Source organism: Podarcis bocagei, assembly GCF_964188305.1.
Source record: "Podarcis bocagei genome assembly, chromosome: 4".
In the NCBI taxonomy this organism is placed as follows: Eukaryota; Metazoa; Chordata; class Lepidosauria; order Squamata; family Lacertidae; genus Podarcis; species Podarcis bocagei.
In genome coordinates, this window is record NC_138128.1 from 56,151,741 (window position 1) to 56,172,653 (window position 20,913).

Here is a 20,913-nt window from a genome sequence, read left to right on the forward strand (position 1 = left end):
GTGGCTAAGAATAAAAATGAGATACTGTACTAGATCTGTTCATTTCTGAAACGAATTTTAAATTCTTTGCACGGTGCGTTTGCTGAATATTAAGAACCCTCTGTCCTTTAGGACAATCAAAGGCAATAGAGGCTCATGTTTGCTTTATAGACTGTTAATCAAAACTGAGAGTAAACACTAAATATTACTTTGTTCAGAAACTTATCATGCAGCATTTCCCCTTTATGACACAGGAGCCAAAATTTGATTTGCAATTGTGTTAACAGCCTGGTCAAACTATAAATCTTACGGTTTGCAATAAGCCTTTGTAGTGCATGAACACAACAAGTATACTTGATGAACATTTGTTGAAGTGTGGGGGAAATCAGGATAATTATTGATGCTTTTAATTATTTAGATAATTGCATTCTAGACTTCAATGGTTTTTCAGAAGAACAAATACTGCTGTATGGGTAGGAAACCTGTGGCTCTCCAGAGTGGAACCTACACACATATAAAAAAACACTGTGAAAATCTTTTTTAAAAAACGTTTTGAAAAATACATTGAATTTGGCATAGCTAACTGTCGCCAACTAGTGTCACATTTGTATATTGCACTTTACAACACATTTAAAATGTTTTATTTGCAGCTTATATCTGAGTCCCAGGTCTTGTTTGTCCCATCAGTACCAGCAAAAACAACCAAAGGGTCAGGACAGGGAAGGTGTCAGTCACCAATTTTCCACCCCTGAAATAGAATGTGTTGCTGGAATTTAGTTTTTTTCTTCTCTCAGGTCTGGCAAGCATCTTTCTTCCCCACCCTGAATCAATTGTCTTCATACACTTCTGATATATATCAGGAGTGAGGAATCTCTGGCCCTCCAGATGTTGGACTTCAACTCGCAACAGCCCTAGCCAGCGTGGCCAATGGTCAGAACCGGTAGGACCTGTAGCCACAGATTCCTCACCCCAGGAAAATATGAAGGCAGCAGGGTAGGCATGGACAAAGCAGTCTCTTCCTAAGCTATGCCACTTTTACACGTGCACACTCATAGGTTTGTTCCCTCCAGTTTTCACATTATTTTTTAGGTTTTTATGAAGACCCCAAAGAAAAATTCAGATCTAAATGGAAACATTTGTTCCTCAAGATAAACATTTTAAAGGATTTGATCTCAAAATGTTCATTTTGAAATGCTTGTTGCTGCCTCTTTTGGCTGAAAACAGAAATGCCCGGAGGAGAGCGAAACCTAATGGATGACTGAATTCCGATCCATGCATTAGGCCAGGAGATGTGGATTAGGACAGCTTCTAGTGGAATTTGCAAAACATGAGCTCCTCAAACATCCTTTGAACAGGGGTCCACAGCAATAATCGGTGTGATGTGTCTCCCATCACTTGGGAACTGTCCAAACAGATTCTGACCTTATGGCCATTTATATGAACTGCCTCCTCTGTGTGGGGACTATACATACAGAAACCATAATGTGTGCACTCACATAAGGATAGACCTGCTGGATCAGGCCAGTGGCCCATCTAGTCCAGCATCCTTTTTCCACAGTGGCCAGCCAGAGGCCAGTGAGATCCAGCACCCTGAGCTCAGCATCAGCATCTCCGCTGTTATGGTTCCCAGCAACCAGCATTCAGACACAGAGGAAGACTGAAGCCATAAGGGTTAGTAGTCATCACAGTGGTTCGTTCAGCATTCATCCTATGGGCTTCTGAAGCTGGTCCATACTCTCTGCTCCATTGAATCTGTCACAGTCTTTATATATTCGGCGAAGAAGGCAGAACGTTGCCCTGTAGAAGTGGGGGACATTGTCAATGCCAGCTTAATATTTTGGTAATAGCATTCTGTTTATTTTATTGCACCCTTCAGACTAATGAATTGCAACTGTCCTGAAAACAGCCTCCCTGCTCTGGGGAGTCTTTGCGCTCAAATAAAAGCAGTTTATTTGAGCAGCACAACTGGTCAGCAACATTTTGTTCTGTTTAATAGAATTCCTCCAACTTCCATGTGGTAAACAGGATGACAGTGATAAACACCGGCATTTGTACTTATCTTGCCTCACCAATGCCCCTGACCATCAGCTTCTGGCCTCCTTTTGGGTTGGCTTTTCATCAAAGCGGCAGTAAGGAATTTCATATCGGTCATTTATTTGCAGAGGAACTAGAAAGAGGTTCAAAAACCTTTTTTTTAAAGTGGTATTTTAAATATGCATGAAGGCGACATAAAGTTTCTTTTGTGATGCAAAGGTTCCTTAACGTTTATGGTGGTTATTTGCAAGGCATGAAAGGTGAGGTTTAAGTAGTGAAATAAAAGGAGGGAATTGTTGGTAATATATTTATTCAATTTATTGAAAAGCATTTAAATGAACTGCTTAAAATTTTAAAAATCTCTAAGTATTGTACCCCAGATTAGGATGCGGGTGGCGCTGTGATCTAAACCAGTGTTTCCCAACCACTGTTCCGCGGCACACTAGTGTGCCGCGAGATGTTGCCTGGTGTGCCGCGAGATGTTGCCTGGAGGGAGGCGGGCGAGTCGGGCGGCGAGAGGCGGGGCGGCGGCGGCGAGGAGAGGCCGCCCAGCACGGGGCTCTCGCCGTCTGCCTGCCTGGCTGCCTGCGAGCTCGGCGGGCAGCGCCTCCGTCCGCAGCGCCCGCCTCGCGGCTCTCATTCCCTGTCCCTGCCAAAGCTCACCCAGCCAAGCCGCGCTCTCCTTCCTGCCTCGCTTTGCTGCCTCCTCCCCCCCACCCCCAAAGCTTGGAGGTTCCCCGGCAAGGGGGAGGGGAAAAATTGAAACTTACACTTTCGTGCGTCCCTCCCGGCGTGACGCTGCACGCTGATGTCACGGGGCTGTAATGGTGGTGTGCCTCGAGATTTTTTTCATCAAACAAGTGTGCCTTTGCCCAAAAATGGTTGGGAAACACTGATCTAAACCACTGAGCTTCTTGGGCTTGCTGATCAGAAGGTTGGCAGTTCGAATCCCCACAATGGAGTGAGCTCCAGTTGCTCTGTCCCAGCTCCTGCCAACCTAGCAGTTCGAAAGCGTGCCAGTAGATAAATAGGTACCGCTGCAGCGGGAAGGTAAACAGCATTTCTGTGAGCTCTGGCTTCCATCACGGTGTTTTGTGCACCAGAAGCAGTTTAGTCATGCTGGCCACATGACCCAGAAATCTGTCTGTGGACAAATGCCAGCTCCCTCATCCTGAAGCAAGATGAGCACCACACCCCATAGTCACCTTTGGCTGGACTTAACCACCCAGGGGACTTTTACCTTTACCTTTACCCCAGATTATATTAGGAAGTAATCTACAATACATGTATCTTTATTATTTAGTAAAGAAGGCTTGCTCCACATCTTTCATGAGTGGAACCTCTATTCCTCCTTTTCCTTATGTTAGGAATGGGGAAGGTTTTTCTGGGGTATGTGGACTACAACTTGGCAATTGGCCATGCTGAGATGCACACTTTGGTATGGACGGAGGAGCCATGGGCTTCCAGATTCACCTGGACTCCAGTTCCCATCATCCTTGGCATTTGGCCATGCTGGCCAGGGCTGATAAGTCCAAGTGCATCTGGAAGCCCATCATAGCTCCTTCATTCATACCAAAGGGTATCTCTCAAAACGGAGCTCTTCTCTCTACGATGGAGTCCCTTGACTCTACTTCTACTTCCAAATTTGATATCTAGGCTTGATACCTGCTAACATGTTCTTTTCCATCCTTTAGAGTCTTTCCTGTTAAGATCGTCTTCCTCAGTTAGCCTTGCTGTGCATCCTCTCACAGATGGCCTCACTTTGCAGGTGGCTGTGGGAGGAAGGAAGGTTTGAGAAACTTATCCTCTAGAACGTTCTCAAGTTAAATTTGTGCTGATATCCTTTTGAGAGGCTTGCTATATTTTGGAGGTAAACTCTCTGGGAGGTTTATGTAAGAAGGTACAGCCTCAGGCAGATGGAGACTGAGGCTGGGAGCATTGTGTGAAGTAGCTAACATGAATATGATGAAATAAATGCTAAAGCTACCTTCTGATTGTTAAATAATTGAAACATCAATTATATGGAAGAAATCAGATATCTGTCCTCACTGGTTCATCTAACAAACTTATCCAAGCCTGTCCCTTAACTATGGTCTGAGTCTAAAACCTTTCACGTTGGGTCCTCCAGCAAAGCATAAAATAAAAAGCACAGAAACCTGAACCAATTTTTATAAAATGTGGCAATCTTGACTTCCAATGATATTTCTGAAAACTCTGTTCTCTGGGAAAGTCTCATTAAAAAGCACTAAAAGTCAGCAAATATTGTTCCATTGGCTTATTGGCACCTGTATCATAGCTTTAGATTTGAAATGTTTGCTCATAGCCTTCAGCAAATACACATTTCTATGCCAAACTGTACAGAAAAGGGCAAAAAGAAAGAACACCGGGGTAAGTATTTTGGTTCTGATGACTGATATATAGCTGGAAGCCTACATATGGTATTCTGGACTGGAGATTCTGGATGAAATACAAAGACCTTCCTATTTTCACTGAAAAAAAGAAAAAAAGAAAAACAGGCCAGACTTTCCTTTGTGAAAGTCTGTTGAAATATTTTCCAGTATGTCTTTGGGAGTAATTTTTGTCTGAACTTTCCTGAAGGAACTCTGGTGTGTGAGAGAGAGAGAGAATGAGGAGAGGCAAGAGACACTTCAAACTTATGAAAACTACTTTTTTTTTTTACTAGAAGCCCAAGAGCCACTAACTGGAGCTCGGTGCAAAAGAAATAAAACCCGCCCAACAATAAATATTCACCTATACTATCAGCAACTTAACACATACTCAAAGGTGTGTTCCTCTTCATTGATCCTGCAGATGCAATAACAACTGACTTTGCCAAACCCAATATTTGAGTTTCACGATTTGATGGCTGCTTTGGAAATGTCTTCTGGAAACTGCAGTCTGCACTCCTGACTCTTTCTTGCTTAGGGCTTGTTCACATTTCCACCAGTTTTGGCTTTGCCCTGCTGCTTGTCCCAGGAAAAACCCGCCCTTTAGCACTAAATCAGAACAAAAGGCAATTTTGTGGAAAATGTGATTGCTGTTGGTTCCGATTCAGTACTAAACAATGGGTTTTTCTGGGGGAAAGTGACAGGGCAAATGGAGATGTGGTTAAGCCCAAAGTTCCAGCCACAACTACAAGGTTGCTACATCTTTAATACTGTGATATAGCTATTGCCATAGACTTTCGATCCCTGTGAAGTGTTTGGCAGAGGGTGTTTGTTGTACTAAGGGTTTCACTATAGGACTCCCAGAGCTCCCCCCCCCTTCCAGTGACAAGAAAAAGTAGAGTAAATGGTGCAATGAAAGCAAAATGTGAACATACTTGATTGAGGCAAACAGTAACTTTGAACCAACTTCTTGGTTCAGAATTTGGCATTTGGTTCTGATGGCATTTATTTTGCATGGAGTTCATGGATGTGCATTGGGGACGACAGATGGAAATGTGCTCAATGAAATGGCTAATTATGCTGCATGTTCTGGAAAGAAGCTCTTGCTCAGAAAACCTAGATAGGATTAGCCTTTTTGGGTGATTCCCTGATCAAATTAATTTCTGAATGGATGTTATGTAATTTGATGGCACAGATTTATAACATACACACACTGTGTGTGTGTGTGTGTAGATTGTAAAATGGCCACTTCAGGAATTGCACACAAAGTTGCTGGTAGTGCTGAGCCATAGATACGACAGGTTTACTTATGATATTTCAGAAGAGGGGGAAAAGGTGATTGTGACTTCTTTTTCATTAGAGAAAAAAACCATTTGCTTACATTGGCAGCCAACAGCTTCCTGTTTGCTAAAACATAATGGCTTGGATCCAAACACCCCCTTCTGCTAGCAGAAAGCCTCTTCTGATCATGGAAGGGCTGTTTCTGACCAAGTGGAAGAGCATAATGGGAGAAAAATAACCCTAAATCCAGAGAAATTATTCTGTTTGTACGAGCTCTTTCTCAAAACCTAATTTGTTTATTTTACTAATAATATTTATAAGAAATCCCTAAATGGGTTTACTTAAAACAGAATAATTTTACACACACACACACACACACACACACACACACACACACACACACACTATAGCTTAAAATACAAAAAATGGTTTTTTCTTTCTCTTTTTCTACCTTGTTTTCTTTTGTAATTCTAAAAAAATTTAAATAAATATCATTAAAAAAAAAGAAATACATCAGAAAAAACAAAGAATCCATCAACAACATCAGTAAAACAGAGGAGTGCAATGTATGCTATGAGCCAGGGAAATCCTGTACGTATAGATAGGTCTTTAGGAATTATTTGCACCTTCTGAACAGCCCTTTGCTGAGGAGGGGGGCAGGGATTGCAGGGTAGCTGATAATTCATATACTACAGCAGAGGTTCCCAAAATGAGGTCCATTGACCACCAGGGCTCCACAAGCGTCATTCAGGCCCCCAGTGATGACTTTGGTATCTAGCACAGTGCACTACAAATGCTTAAAAAAGAGGCAAAAAAGTGGTCTGCCAAGACCTCCAATAATCGGCCTGTAGAGTTTAGGAGCCACTGTACTACTGAGTTCATATATGCACAAGTGTTGACAAACAGCATGAAATACATCTGGTCTTTTGACGGGAGGGGTGGTGGTGCTGTTTTGTGTTTTGGATTTGCAGCCAAGTCTTCAGCAGGAGTTTCTTTTTCTGTTGTGACTCTAGCTGATTATTGTTCGCTTTCATCAGGTTAATTTGCCTGTTCCCTCCCTCCCCCGCATATGGCTGAAAGACATAATTTGAACATTTTACATAGACGGAAGAGGAAATGTAGAAGGAAGCAATCTGACAGTATTTAAATGCAGTGGATTTTGTTGCTGTGACTACATTGACTTTTTCTTTATAAAACAAAAGGTAACGTAGGCCTGAAGAAACTGATGAGCTGGCATGCCGAATGCAGCATGCATTCAAGCATGTCAGATGCATGACAACGCCTCATCCTTTGCTTTTGCATTCCCAGAAAGGTAGCAAACCCAGTATTTTTAATGAGTCTTTGGGTCACGTTGGCTTGCTGGGCCACAGGTTGTGCAGGCCAGCCTGCTCAAAAACGCTTCTGAACACATCTTTTAATAGGTTTTTCACCCATCCAATGCAAGACTGGGAGGTAGGAGGGAACGAAGAGATCACAGGTGGGGAATCTCAGCCCCAGAGGGTGAATGTATCTTTCCAGGGATTTATAGAATTCAGTCCAGGTTATACCACTCCAGGCTACAGTCCTCTTTGGCCCTGGACCCTCCTTTAGTTATTTAACCTGACTAGCCTGTGTCCCTGATCTGTGATAATACCTCTTGATTGCTCGGATAGAGAATGAAGAGTTATGTCTGTTGGGCCACACCCACTGTTGCTGCGCCCGCCATTGGTTTGCAGATCTGAGACGCATGAGTGTGAAGGCTGTGTGGCATAGAATCTGCTTTGCATTCAGAAGGTCCCAAGTTCCATTGCCAGCATCTCTAAATTGGCCAGAGCCTTGCCTAAAACCCTGCAGAGCCATTGCCAGTGAATGTAGACAATGACTGGGCTAGATGGACCAGTGGTCTGACTCAACTTAAGCCAGGCTCCTGTGTTTCTATGTGTGGCCATTTATAGCAGCTTTGACAGATGTGTGCCTCTTGGGGGTCAGTTTACATGTTATGGTTGCCCTGTGGAAACTCTTCAGGTAGTTCCAAGTACGGTAGTACCTCGGCTCCCGAATGCCTTGGGAGTCGAACTTTCTGGCTCCCAAACAATCAAAAACCAGAAGTGAGTGTTCCGGTTTTTGAACATTCTTTTGTAAGCTGAACGTCCAATGGGGCTTCTGTGGCTTCCGATTGGTGCTTTGGTTTCCAAATGTTTTGGAAGGCCAATGGATTTCCGAAACAGATTCCGTTCTACTTCCAAGTACGACTGTACTCTCAAAGGCCAAACAAAGGGGAAACAAATGGAGGAAAAGGTCCAAAATATTATATTGCTGCCCCACAAACTTTGGAAACAAGAGATTTCTTCAATGGGGCAATCCTCTTTAACAGTTCAGCAAAGGAGGAAGCTAGAGTACTATATTTTCTCAGCTTGCTGAGGAAGTTTGCTCCTGAAGAACAAATTTGTTATTTTCCAAAGTGTGTTGGGCAACAATAAAATACTTCAGGCATTTTGTCTTTGACTCATTGCTCCAAATACTGTCTGTCACTGCTTTGTAAGTTTACCACATAACTCAGGTTTATTTCTTCATGCTGCTGATACCTTTTCATTTTGGACAACAGTGGTGTGAGGAAAACTCCAGCTTGTATGGTATAAGGAACTTGAGATATAAAGCAGTGAGTGGAGTACCATTCATGTTACATGGCTTTCCCTTCTTCTACTTTTCCTGCAAACTGTAAAAATCTGCTCTGGAGAATCCCCTAACCAATTTTAAGGGTGTACAATGAGAGGTTGCTGGGGGTAGGAGGGGAAGTTCCATTGCACAAGTGCAAGAGCTTCATTGGATACAACTCATAATATGTATTCTGCTTTCTTAGTCTGGTTTTATTTTGATATGTCTTTGTTTGCGTATTGTAATATAGAATTCACCCTGGACTCTAGAGATGGGTAAGGGTAAGAAGGGAGATAAACAAACATTTTCTGCCTTGTATTTGCTTGCACTTGATTAAACAATGTCTCTCTTTCAATATGGCAAGCGGGAATCTCCCGTGATGTACTTTTTGAGGTCTCTTGCTCCAGGTACATGGTGAAACAATGTGTTCTTTTATTGTTTTGTTTAGTTTTACAGAATTTTTGGATCCATTCCAGAGAGTTATTCAGCCAGAAGAGATCTGGCTCTATAAAAACCCTTTGGTTGAATCTGACAACATACCTACACGCCTCATGTTTGTAAGTACTAGAGATTTAATGATTGTTTGATGGCTGTGTGAAGCTTGTTTGATGACTGTGTGTTAGCTAAAGCAAAACTGGAAATGAGTGCATTTTTAAAAGAACAGTTACAGTCGCAGGCTGCAGTGAGAACATAAATGGAACATGATATTATTTGCATGTTGGGGTGAAGGACAGTATGACATTTCTTTAAGCCACGCTGTCACAAATTCTGATTGATTGATGTTCTCATTTTATAAATTGTTGACTGCCAGTCAAATTAGGTTTGTTCAATTTATATATCACTCCCTCTCCAGAAGTTCCAAAACTGATTTACAACCAAAGATTGTGTGTGCGTGTGTTTGTGTGTATTACAAGAGCATTATTTGAAATAGATTTAACCATACAATATCATATCATTGGTGCTGTTCGGATGCCCCAGGAAAATGTCTGCCTGCAACCAAAATTGTTGGTGCCAGTCTGCTTTCCCTGTGTCAGGTAAACATGGATCCCAAAGCATTTTAAATATTGATGTAATAGTGGTTGTAAATCAAAGCAGGCTTCTGGAACTCAAACGGTTGCAGCTAAACACCCATCTCTTGTTCAATATCCACCACATCTCCTCCCCAACTTGTCAGTTTCATCATTGCCATCTACGCTTCCTTGGAGGAGTGAGAGGAAAAAAGCATCCTTGCAGCAGTTAGCCTGATGGTCTGTCTAGCCTACTGTTCTGATCTTTTCCCAGTGCAGATGGCAGTAGAGTAATTCTAACAGGGATTGGGCCAGAATGCTAGAGCGTTCCCTGCTTTTCTTCATGGACTCTGCGCCATCATGCTATCTGGCTTTCCAGGCAATATTACCAAGTCAGTTTGGTGTCTTACAGCTGGAGGGCCTTGCTGTGTACTGCAAACCTGTTTGCTGAGGGAGATGACAGCCCATACTGTATGCACCACATGCATTTGCCATGTGAGATGTGGGACTGCTGTAAGTTCAGCGCCAGCCAGTAGGCCTGAAGTATATAATTGTTTTCAGCACCAGTGGATTTATTGAGCAGGCAGGCTAGCTTTTATGTTTTTGGTTTGACATTGCTCAGACAAGTTCTGCAACATGGATTCAGTCCTCTGGATTCCTATTGAAAAGGAACAGAAGTGTTCTGTGTTCCTTAACCTTTCATGAGGCGCATGCATAACTGAGGTTGCTGCAAAGGATATACATGCAGGGCCAGCCCTACCATTAGGCAGAGTGAGGTGATTACCTCAGGTAGAATATATGCCAGGGACAGCCCTATAGCCATTCATCCTGAATCACCACTCATTCTCTTCTGTTAGAGATCAGAGCTGAGTGCACCATGTAGCACTCTCCTCACCCAAAAAACACCATAGCCTGTATGGACAAGATCCTGTCACCAGCACTGAAGTAATATTGAACTGCCAATCATGTTGTCTTCTGTACACAGAATGGCTGGCACTATCTTGTCCTTTACCTCAGATGGCCAAATGTTTGAGGTCAGCTCTGCATGCATACGGTTTTTTCATGGCACTTCTCTCTTTAACAAACACAAGTTGTCAACTGGGAAAAGATTAGGCCTGTATTTGGGCCAAGCCCTCCAAATACATAATGTGCCCCTCACTTATGGCATGGGCCATAAGCATTTTGTACTTCGGTGTTGTAGATAGGTATGAATCTACTCTCTGATTGGAGAGGGAGGTAAAATCTTGCAAATTCTGTATACTGATTTGTTGTTCTGCACTTCAGGAGCAAAACATGGCTTCCTTTCATTTCATAACAGTAAGGTTGTCCAGTTGTCCACTGACTTTTTTGTTTAAAAGGAAAGGGGGGGATGTTTCAGTACAGCAGTGACCTATTAAAAATATTATCCAGGAAAAATATTATCCAGGTGGCCCTAAATGAAAATCAATATTTTTCAGCACACACATTAAATCTTATCTGATAGTGGGTTTTCCTGAAGCAATGAGAGGGCATGAAGTGCTTTTCTGGAAGGTTTGTACAGCTCTGTATCTTTCAGCTGCCAGGACAGATAATGAATGTGCTTGATTTTAAGAAGGTCTTACCCATGAAAGCAGCCACTATCCAGGAAAATGTCACTGGCAGGACAGAAAACATTACCTGGAATTATATAGAGGAGATCTCATCTAGGATTATTTTATGGACTTTATTCTGAGGAGAGATAACAACTTGTAAAAGACAACCAATTAGCCTTGGCTCTTGAAGGGTGGTGGGGAGTACAGAAGAATGTTTTAGAGTTGCACACCATAGCATTGTATTTATAATTACATTTTTTGGGTGTGCATAAACACAAAGTACTCTCATTCATTATGCTATTATGAGTTGGTTGCTGTCAGGGCTAGAACTGACCTTGGAGTTAGGCAAACTTAGGTGGCTAATTTGTAAAGATGGGGCTTTGCTATAGGAGTTAATGGAAGGGACAAGCATGCAGGGATCTCTGTTGCTGGAAAATCTGGTACTATGTAAGGAACAGAGAGCAAAGGAAAGGAAAGGAAAGGAAAGGAAAGGATGTTACGTAGGGGAAAGATGGTAAAGGTCACAAAAAGATTTAAGGTAGCTTACGATTGATAGCTTTAACTTGATCTGATTTTTAATATTTCTATGCCCCTTTTTCATTCAAATGAGTCCCAAAGTGGCTTACAAACAATAAATAATAATAAGAAAATGGAACATCACAAATACAGCATAAAGCATATAGAGTAACAGATCATCAGTGAAACAATTGCAATTTATAAAACTCTGTTAACAAAGCAACAACTAAAAAAATAATAAGCTGAATGTCACAATCACAATTAAAGCAAAAGTCATGCCATATGATTAACGAGTCAACACCGCATTTACAATCTATAGAACAGTATTAACAACAGCAACAAAATAGCAACCAAAAGATAAACTAAGCACTGTTGAGTTCATACACCCACTGGAGGGGGAGGATTTTTGAGTGGGAAAACTTCAGGGGGAAGTATTGAACCTGCTGCTCTCAACAAATTGGCAGTGTTGCTCTACAACTACATTTCATTAAAAAGGGGGGGGGGAGAGAACAGGGAGCTCTAATCATGTCCCACATAAAGGGAAGCCCATCAAAATTATCAGGACCTTTATGTGCTCCAGACAAATTGGCAGCCCATCCCCACATGACTTCTTCTTTTCTTTAATGAAGGAAAAGCACCTGGACAGCCAACCACAGATCTACTGCAATAATGTGTAGTTCAGCCCTCAGGCAGTTTAAAGAACAACAGAGGGAAATGTTCTGTGAATTCCCACATATATTAATAGGAACTCAGGAGAGGGCATTGTGTATGATTGCCGGTGGCTAGGAGACCTGTTTTAACCTGCTTGGAATACCTTTTGAGCAGCTTTCTTTAGTGCAAGGGCAGCTCCACACTTCACGTTACTGAGGTCATCTTCGCAAATCATGGTTGCTGCAGGAAATGCTGGTGTTACTAGTCTCATATGCACGCACATGCTAGGTGTGTGCAGCAATCACACGATTAGCCTTGTATCTGTAACGTTCTATTATTTATTATTATTTACCGGATTTATATACCGTCCTATACCTGGAGCGGTTCTACAGCCCAATCTGTTTCAAATCTGCTTTGTGTCATTCCAATTTGATTTGTTATTTGGGTCCCAGTCAGATTGGTTAAATACAAAGCTCTGTTTTGGCCCTGTTGGCTATAATGTGGAATCTTAAAAAGGCTATAACTTTTCCCTCTTTACACATAAGTGGTTGACATTTGCTTGCAAAGGAACCCTTCCTGAGTGGATTGTGCCAGCCAAATTTCAAACAAATTTATCAGGGCATTTATGTGTTGGTGTTTTGTTATGTATTTTAAAAAAAGACTTAGCCTCTTCTATTTTCTGCCAGAATTGGATGCTCTCTGAAGGAATGAAGCCTGCCAAATTTCAGAAAAATATGTGGCAGCGATTTCCCTGCAAGGGCAGACTTTTACCATTTGAGGACGAGAAAATAGCAGACACATTCCGTCTCTCACATTGTTTTGGGCAATCATTTTGAAAACTGGGGACATGAGGGGACATTCATACATGGTGCCTGGGTACCAAAGCCACAAACGTCTGGAGAAATAGGTCCACTGGCTATTGTGCTCAGTGATTTCACCTTTGAAGTAAAAAAATCCCTGAAAAGTTAGGGGTTTTTTTCTCATCACTCTTCCTGGAAGTACCCTCCATGAAGAAAAAACAAAGTGCTGTGATTTTGTTTGTAAGAGAGAAAAAAAGAATGATTGGGGGGGAAAGCAGGTCACCCCCATAGTTTAACCCAACCACTTTTGTTCTGCTTTCCCAGCCAAAATTATAAGGAGGAGGATCTGTGTGTTTCCTTCAGTATCCCTCCCCTAAATAACTTTGATTGGAGTTCACTGGGAGAATAATTCACTGTGATTAAAAGGTAGACCTGCTTGTCAAAACAAACGACCCAACTTTTTCTTTCTTGACTGCTTGACATTTCCCTAGTCAGCTTCATTTCATTTCTCGGGAAAGCAAAGTAAGGCAGTGGGTAGGGAGCTGAGAGTTTGACTTTATGTACAAAAAAGGAGGAAAAAGACAGCAGAGCCTCTCAGAAGTTTGGGAACTCCCTGATCCACCTCGACACGCCTTGTTAACATGGATCACCTCACGTTATTCATACAAACACACAGAGCTGATGCCACACCGCTAGTATACACAGCTCAAAATCCAATCTCAATTATATACACAAACACAGGTTGCTTAAAGATTTATAGCATTAAAAAATATGATTTATAGCCATTGTGGAAAAGCTAACTCACCAAACGCTAACTCACCTAATCAAAGACAGGCTCATTTGTCTGAATGTGGTAGGATGCAATTCTTTATACAAATAAGAGACCGAAGAGGCAGAAGTTTCTTCCCCCTTAACAGCCTGCAAACATTTGGAATAATAATATTTTTTTAAAAAAGATGCACGCACATGCATCTATGAGGTTCTCATGTGTCATGTTGTATATGGTAACTGGATGGTAAGCACAGGTGCAAACTTGTGATGTGTGGAGCCTACATAATTGCAGCAATGGAGAAGGCTTCCAGAACTTATGTATAAGGAAAGTCTTATACATGCTTATCTGGGAGTAAGGTAAAGGTAAAGGGACCCCTGACCATTAGGTCCAGTCGTGACCGACTGGGGTTGCATCGCTCATCTCGCTTTATTGGCCGAGGGAGCCGGCGTACAGCTTCTGGGTCATGTGGCCAGCATGACTAAGCCGCTTCTGGCGAACCAGAGCAGCGCACGGAAATGCCGTTTACCTTCCCACCGGAGCGGTACCTATTTATCTACTTGCACTTTGACGTGCTTTCAAACTGCTAGGTGGGCAGGAGCAGGGACCGAGCAACGGGAGCTCACCCCGTCGCGGGGATTCGAACTGCCAACCTTCTGATCGGCAAGTCCTAGGCTCTGTGGTTTAACCCACAGCGCCACCCGCATTTCTTATCTGGGAGGAAGTCCTATTAAATGCAACAAGACTTCCTTCAGAGTAAACATACACAGGATTTCACTGTAAGTCTCGTTCCAACTAATTGGGCCTTTTGAATTTAGACTTACATTTTATATCGTAATCCCATCTCAAGACAAAAATAATCCTTTCTGTGAGAGTGGCAGGAACAAGTTGAAATGATGAATGGTAGCAGTGTCCCAGCACTAATGAAGCTTATGAGGCTTGTGATAAGAGTGATGGAAGCTGTGGGCAGTGGCATATTTCACAGCAGACAAGGCCCCGTGCATTTCCACTTACCAGACCTCTGGACTGTAAATCAGCCCATTCCCTTATTTTTTGGAAGCAAGAACAGGAACACTCTCAATTCTTGGAGAACTGAGCCCAAGTAGAAACCCCACAGACACATCATGCCATTGCACAGAAACATTGTGGCTGAAAAGCAAAAATTTCTAATCCCTTTGTTAACAAGGAGCAGAACATAAGACGATCCCTGCTGGATCAGGCCAGTGGCCCATCTAGTCCAGCATCCTGTTCTCACAGTAGTCAACCAGATGCTTGTGGGAAATGAGCAAGCAGGATTTGAATGCCAGAGCACTCTGCCCTTCTGTGGTTTCCGGCAACTAGTCTATATGCTTCTTGAAACTCTCAAAGAACACTTAATAGGTCAGTGAGAAAGGACGTGCGCTTGCAGAAACCATGCTGGCCCTGCATCAGCAAGACTTGTTCTTCTTGAACATGCCTTGATAATTTTATCTTTTGTAATGCTTTCTATCAGATTTCCCAGAAGAGAAGTTAAGGTAAAGGGTAAAGGGACCCCTGACCATCAGGTCCAGTCGTGACCGACTCTGGGGTTGCAGTGCTCATCTCGCTTTGTTGGCTGAGGGAGCCAGTGTACAGCTTCCGGGTCATGTGGCCAGCATGACTAAGCCGCTTCTGGCGAACCACAGGAGCACACGGAAACGCCGTTTATCTTCCCGCCGGAGCGGTACCTATTTATCTACTTGCACTTTGAGGTGCTTTTCAACTGCTAGGTTGGCAGGAGCAGGGACCAAGCAACGGGAGCTCACCCAGTCGTGGGGATTCGAACCACTGACCTTCTGATCGGCAAGTCCTAGGCTCTGTGGTTTAACCCACAGCGCCACCTGCGTCCCAGAAGTTAAGTTAGCTGCTCTTAAATTTCCCATAACTCCTCTGGATCCCCTTTTTATTTATTGGTGTTACATTGGCCAGTTCTCAGCTATACAGACTGATCTTGAGGACAGGTTACATATTTTCATTAGAAAACCAGCAATTTCAAATTTGAATTTTTAAAGAATTGATGCCATTAGGATCAGGTGTTTGGTGATTTTTATTTTGTCTATTAGGCCAAGAACATCTTCTCTTGTCACCACCATTTTCCTCAGTTGCTCAGACTCCCTTCCTGCAAAAGTTAGTTCAGACACTGGGATCTGCGCTATATCTTCCGTTGTGAAGGCACATGCAAAGGATTCATTCAGCTTCTCCACAATCTCCTTATTCTCCTTTAGCATACCTTTGACTTCCTTTCCATTGGAGGATACGGCCCCCTCCCTAGTCAGCCTTCTGCTATTAATGCATTTAAAGAATTGTTTTATTGTTGGTCTTTTAGCATCCCTTATAGTCTGCTTGCTCCCCTCCCCCCCCCAAAGTAATAACTACCTGACTCTGCCAGTTAATTACACTGGCATCCTAGTGGTACCAGGGCCAACAACATGGTTGCTTTTAAAACAACAACACTAGGTTGCATTTTTGTATATCACTAGCATGAAAACCTATTCAAAGCAATATGAACTGCCTTGACATCCTTGTGCCAAACTTTGCTTTGTCTATGGCGGGAAGGGATTCCTTGCTTCCTAGGAGAATGCAAAAATCATACAGGCTAGTTTACTGTTTAACTTTCCAACATTATTTTTATAGTATGCTATCTATCGGAATAGATGCTGATGCTGCAAACATTTAGGCGCATTACATGCCAGGCAATAAGCCCACACATCAAGGATGCATGGAAGCTCATGCTCAAGCCTAAAGAGGCTGCTGATTTCCTTTCTGTCTGCAGTTCCTTATCCGCACCAAATACCACTCTGCCCCATGCTTTCCAGCTTGTGTTGGGAGGAAACCAACCGCGATCCTTGCCCTTGACTTTATCCAAACCCAACAAACAACAAAATGTAGGCAATGTTTGTTCTTGGCTTACTGATTCTGGTTTGTTGGAGAGAAACAAATCATGTTCCCTGGATTGGACATAATACTTAACCAGGGATCATGGCTTATTTCTCCCTGGTGTGATTGGGAAGTAGTGCAAGTACCCAGTTTGGTGTGCTCATGGGAAACCATTAACTATGGTTTCTCATGATGTACAAACTGGACTGTCATGTATACACAGAGATTCCACACATTTGGGGCTTACAAACAGTGTAGCTATTTCTGGGAAACACTGCTGATCTGCAATTTAGTAATCTGCCCTCTTTTAGCTCTTAGTTTCCATTTTAAAAGCTGACACATTTTAAGTAGGGCTCCAAGCGATTTATATATCAGTTAAGATTCAGAACTAAGCCTCTGATTTCTTAAAAAAAAAAAAAATTAAGCATGTGTGCTATTTGGCTACAGATAGTGATCATGCAGCTTTGCTCTAATCTAGGGAACTCGCCAGAGATAATTCAGCCAGATCATCTAAATGAAGCTAACTGGAAATTATTAATTCCATGGGACTGATGGAGAGAAGATGCAGTAACAAATGATGCCTTTTTATATCTCTCTCATAGGCCATTTCATTCCTGACACCTCTGGCTGTCATTTTTGTGGTGAAAATCATTCGACGGACAGACAAGACTGAAATCAAGGAAGCTTTTTTAGGTAAATTGAAAATCATATTCTTGCTTTTTTATTTGTTTTTTATTGGAAAGCTATTGCTCTCAGAAAATGTGGGAGGAACATTTTTATTTCTTTCAGGAAGCATGTGTCAGATGTTCTTATACCTTTAAAAGAAAAAGTAAAACAAAAACAACCAACATTTCCTGGGCTTTGTTAGGCAAGAGCTTTTATTCCTCCTGAAACCTGTGTTCATTCCGGCACCTTAAAGTCAGCAGAAATTACTGATAGAGCAGTAAAGAACAGGCAAAGGTGAGAGGAGTGGGTGAAAGCTATGTGGCAGTGGAAGGTTGTATTAAATAGTGTTTCTTTCTATCCTTGGGGAGATGAGCAGCAGTGTGCGTGTTTGAATTTCTGCTGCAGCTATTTGGAAGAAGCCTACACTTCTTGTGGTAATTGATCTAAAGAGAAAGGGTGAGACGTTTCTAAACTTTCTAAGCGAGCCTCACACCAAAGCCTTATATTATCATTCAGACTGCCAGGCAGTTTTAGGCTAAGCCCGGCAACCTTTCCCAGACTCAGCATCATATATGATAACCAGGCACAGAAAAGTTCAAGCTATAGCTTGAAACTTTAAGCTGCAGTGAAGACAAAAGAACTTGTAGTACACTCTCAAGTCTTCATTTGCAGCCAACACTCTGTGCTTTTTGAACTGGGTGCCTATCTGACTTTTAGAAGACGTCTGAAGGCAGCCCTATTTAAGGAAGTTTTAAATGTTTGATGTTTTATTGTGCTTTTAATATTCTGTTGAGAGCCACCCAGAGTGGCATACTACTACTACTACTACTACTACTACTAATAATAATAATAATTTTTAAAAATTGTTATTTCAGCAACCTCTGAAAGGCTTAAGGATCCCCACACCTGGTGTGTACACAAAAAATCCAGGAGTTCAAATAGAGTCCAAATCTTCCTATGTATCCCCAGTTTGAATTAATCTTGGGAATAAAATGGATCTTCCTTTGCAGGTGTCATTTGATTTCAAGGAAGAAAGGATTGTACTCTTTCATTTGAAGCTGAAGCAGCTACCGTGCTAGTGGCATCACCTGTCAAAGTAGCTTGTGGGCAACTGGGGACTGGAAAGATCTAGTCACCTCCCATTACACTCCATCAAACCAGTTCTATCCCTCCCTTCTACCCCTTTCCACTCTATTTTGCCCAGACCACCAGATTTACATGTCTCTTCCTATTACATTAGCCTTTTCAGTGGCTTTGCTTTTTAGCAAACCTTTATGGCCTCTCCAAATGCTACACAAGGAAAAAGACACATTTGCTTTGAGCAGTCACTGAGGACGTACTCTCATGCCACTATTTCAAGGTACCTACTTGAGTCATTTGAAGTGTGATCATAAACACAAACTGTGGGTGGAAGAGTTCCAATTCCACCACAAAACTATTGGCATCCCCTGCTCATTTACCGTTCATAGTTATTTTCTTCATACTAGCTGCAAAGCTGTTTCATGGAACTTGTTCCTTGAAATGGCACATATTTAATGTCAACTTTGACCCCTCCAGCACTGTAGCCTTCATTACTTGGGTTGTCTACCTCTGTTGCAAAAAAGGATACTTTCAATCACGAAAGTGTGAAGTGCCTTGCCACATTCTACACAAGAAAGCTGTTTCTTAGGAGCTGTCCAGCACTTTCCTGCTGGCGCATAAAGCGTGAAAGAATGCTATTCATACGACAACACCTTAATTTAATTCTGGCTCCTCAAACCAGAAGCATCTCAAGGTAATGCCACAGACTTGTGCTGTGGCATTCTTGCATTTCCAATGAATCCTTTGAGAGGCAAGTAACCCTTAAGAAACGATTGTTCAGAAATTTTCAGGACAATTGAATGACTTCAGATAATTGCTGGATGACCCTGTGCTAACTTGCCACGTAACAGTGTTGCACAGTGCTATGACTCTGCAGAAAGGAACACTGAGTAACAAAGCCCTATAAGTTTGTTAGCAGAGGCCATGAAATGCTGTTCTTTAAATAGTATTGCATAAACAGGCCTTTTTATACTAGAAGAAAAAACTTGATGTTGAGCAAGAACTCCACTTGGTATACTATGACAAGAGAGAAGCCACACATATTTTGCTCAAAGATGGGGAATGCTAAGCTATTGGTGGGCTTTTCTCTCATACTAGCACAGTCTTCATGCCACTGGATATGCAAGATTCCAGGTGTAGTTAGTTCAAAATATACATAAGTCTCACTGTGTGGCCTTTTAAAATCATCACCTTGTATTAGAGAGCCATCATGAGATTTTAAAACAGGCGCCCCCAAACTCGGCCCTCCAGATGTTTTGGGACTACAACTCCCATCATCCCTAGCTAACAGGACCAGTGGTCAGAGATGATGGGAATTGTACTCCCAAAACATCTGGAGGGCTGAGTTTGGGGATGCCTGTTTTAAAACAAAACGCCAGACCTCATGGAGCAAGTCTCAACTGAGTGAAAACATGGCACAAGAACAGTAACATTTGATAAAAGCTGGTTGGAGAAACAATGAGACTTTTAAAGACCTGCTAAGCAGTACAGTGTTTAAAAGATGAGAAAGCATGGATGACTCCTGCCACACCTCTGTTGGTAAGGCATTTGACAGTTACACTAAAGGCTCAGTCCCTGTTAAAGGCTGACCAAACCTCAGGAGTGTGGGAAACTACCCAACATACCCCAGAAGATCTCTTATTGAGGTAGAGCTTAAGAAATCAGGAGCCTTATGGGCTCCATCAGTGCTATATGTGTAATTGGAGCCCACCACAAAACCATCTATCTCACCAATAAAGAGGCAACTTTAAGACACAAACCCACGATGCAAGAAAACCAAGGAGAATTGGGTATTTGAGTTGTATCTGACTACTGTAAGCCATACTCAGAGGAGATCTACTAAAATTACTAACTTGCCCATTGATTTTAGTGTGGATTCTCTGAGAATAGTGTGTATACAATATTTTAGATTGTTATCCACCCTGTGATTTTTGAAGGAAGGGTGACACACACACACACACACACACACACACACACACACACGCTTTTAATATTTACAAGCTATGAGTTAACCTTACTGCTTACTGAAGACTCTTATTTCAATCTATTTCTGAGTTCTCAACATATTGAGAAAATGTATGGTTGGAATTCAACATCATGCTAAGGAGATTGTTCCCTCAGTGCAAGCATTTCTGTTTGCCAGGAGGGATGATCTCTCCTCTCTATTCTGAGGGTTCTTCTGACCTTCTTGAACAGATTTGGGGAGGGAATGTGGAGAGGAGAGGGGTAGAATATCCTGTTGCACCAGTGCAACAACTGACTTGAATCTGGCTCTATATGCTGTGGTTCTGGGTTATTATGTTCTTGTTTCATTTTGTTTTTTAGCTGTTTCCTTGGCTCTTGCTTTGAATGGAGTCTGCACAAACACTATTAAATTAATTGTGGGGAGGTAAGTCCTGGAATATTCCAGCTGTTGACTTGAGCTTTGCTAACTGACAAGTAACCATGAACTTCTGAATGGAAATGGTAATCAGGAAGTTTGCATAAATAAAAGTTAGTACAAAGGTAGTGTAATGATTGCAGCACCTGTCCTTGTAGAATAGGAATCTGCTATATAAAGGATGGAGATGCTAATGGCTTGTTCTAACAGTTCTGCTATTCTTTAGAAATATCTAGTATGTGTGGGCTCAGTAACACATCTGA

The 20,913-nt window shown here is 42.1% G+C and overlaps 1 protein-coding gene and 1 long non-coding RNA gene across 3 annotated transcripts in view; one reads left to right on the plus strand and one right to left on the minus strand.

Annotated features, from left to right (window-relative positions):
- Window positions 1-20,913, plus strand: part of PLPP4 (phospholipid phosphatase 4) — an 82,313-nt gene that overhangs the window by 22,614 nt on the left and 38,786 nt on the right. For both annotated transcript variants that reach the window (XM_081193074.1, XM_081193075.1), the window contains exons 2-4: window positions 8,764-8,872; window positions 17,127-17,217; window positions 20,596-20,659. In XM_081193074.1, coding sequence (XP_081049200.1) covers window positions 8,764-8,872; window positions 17,127-17,217; window positions 20,596-20,659 — 264 coding nt within the window. The remainder of the gene's footprint in view (window positions 1-8,763; window positions 8,873-17,126; window positions 17,218-20,595; window positions 20,660-20,913) is intronic.
- Window positions 1,115-3,730, minus strand: LOC308586461. The gene is made up of 2 exons (XR_014007889.1): window positions 3,679-3,730; window positions 1,115-1,776 (listed from the first exon to the last, which is right to left on the minus strand). It is a non-coding gene; the product is annotated as an uncharacterized lncRNA (long non-coding RNA).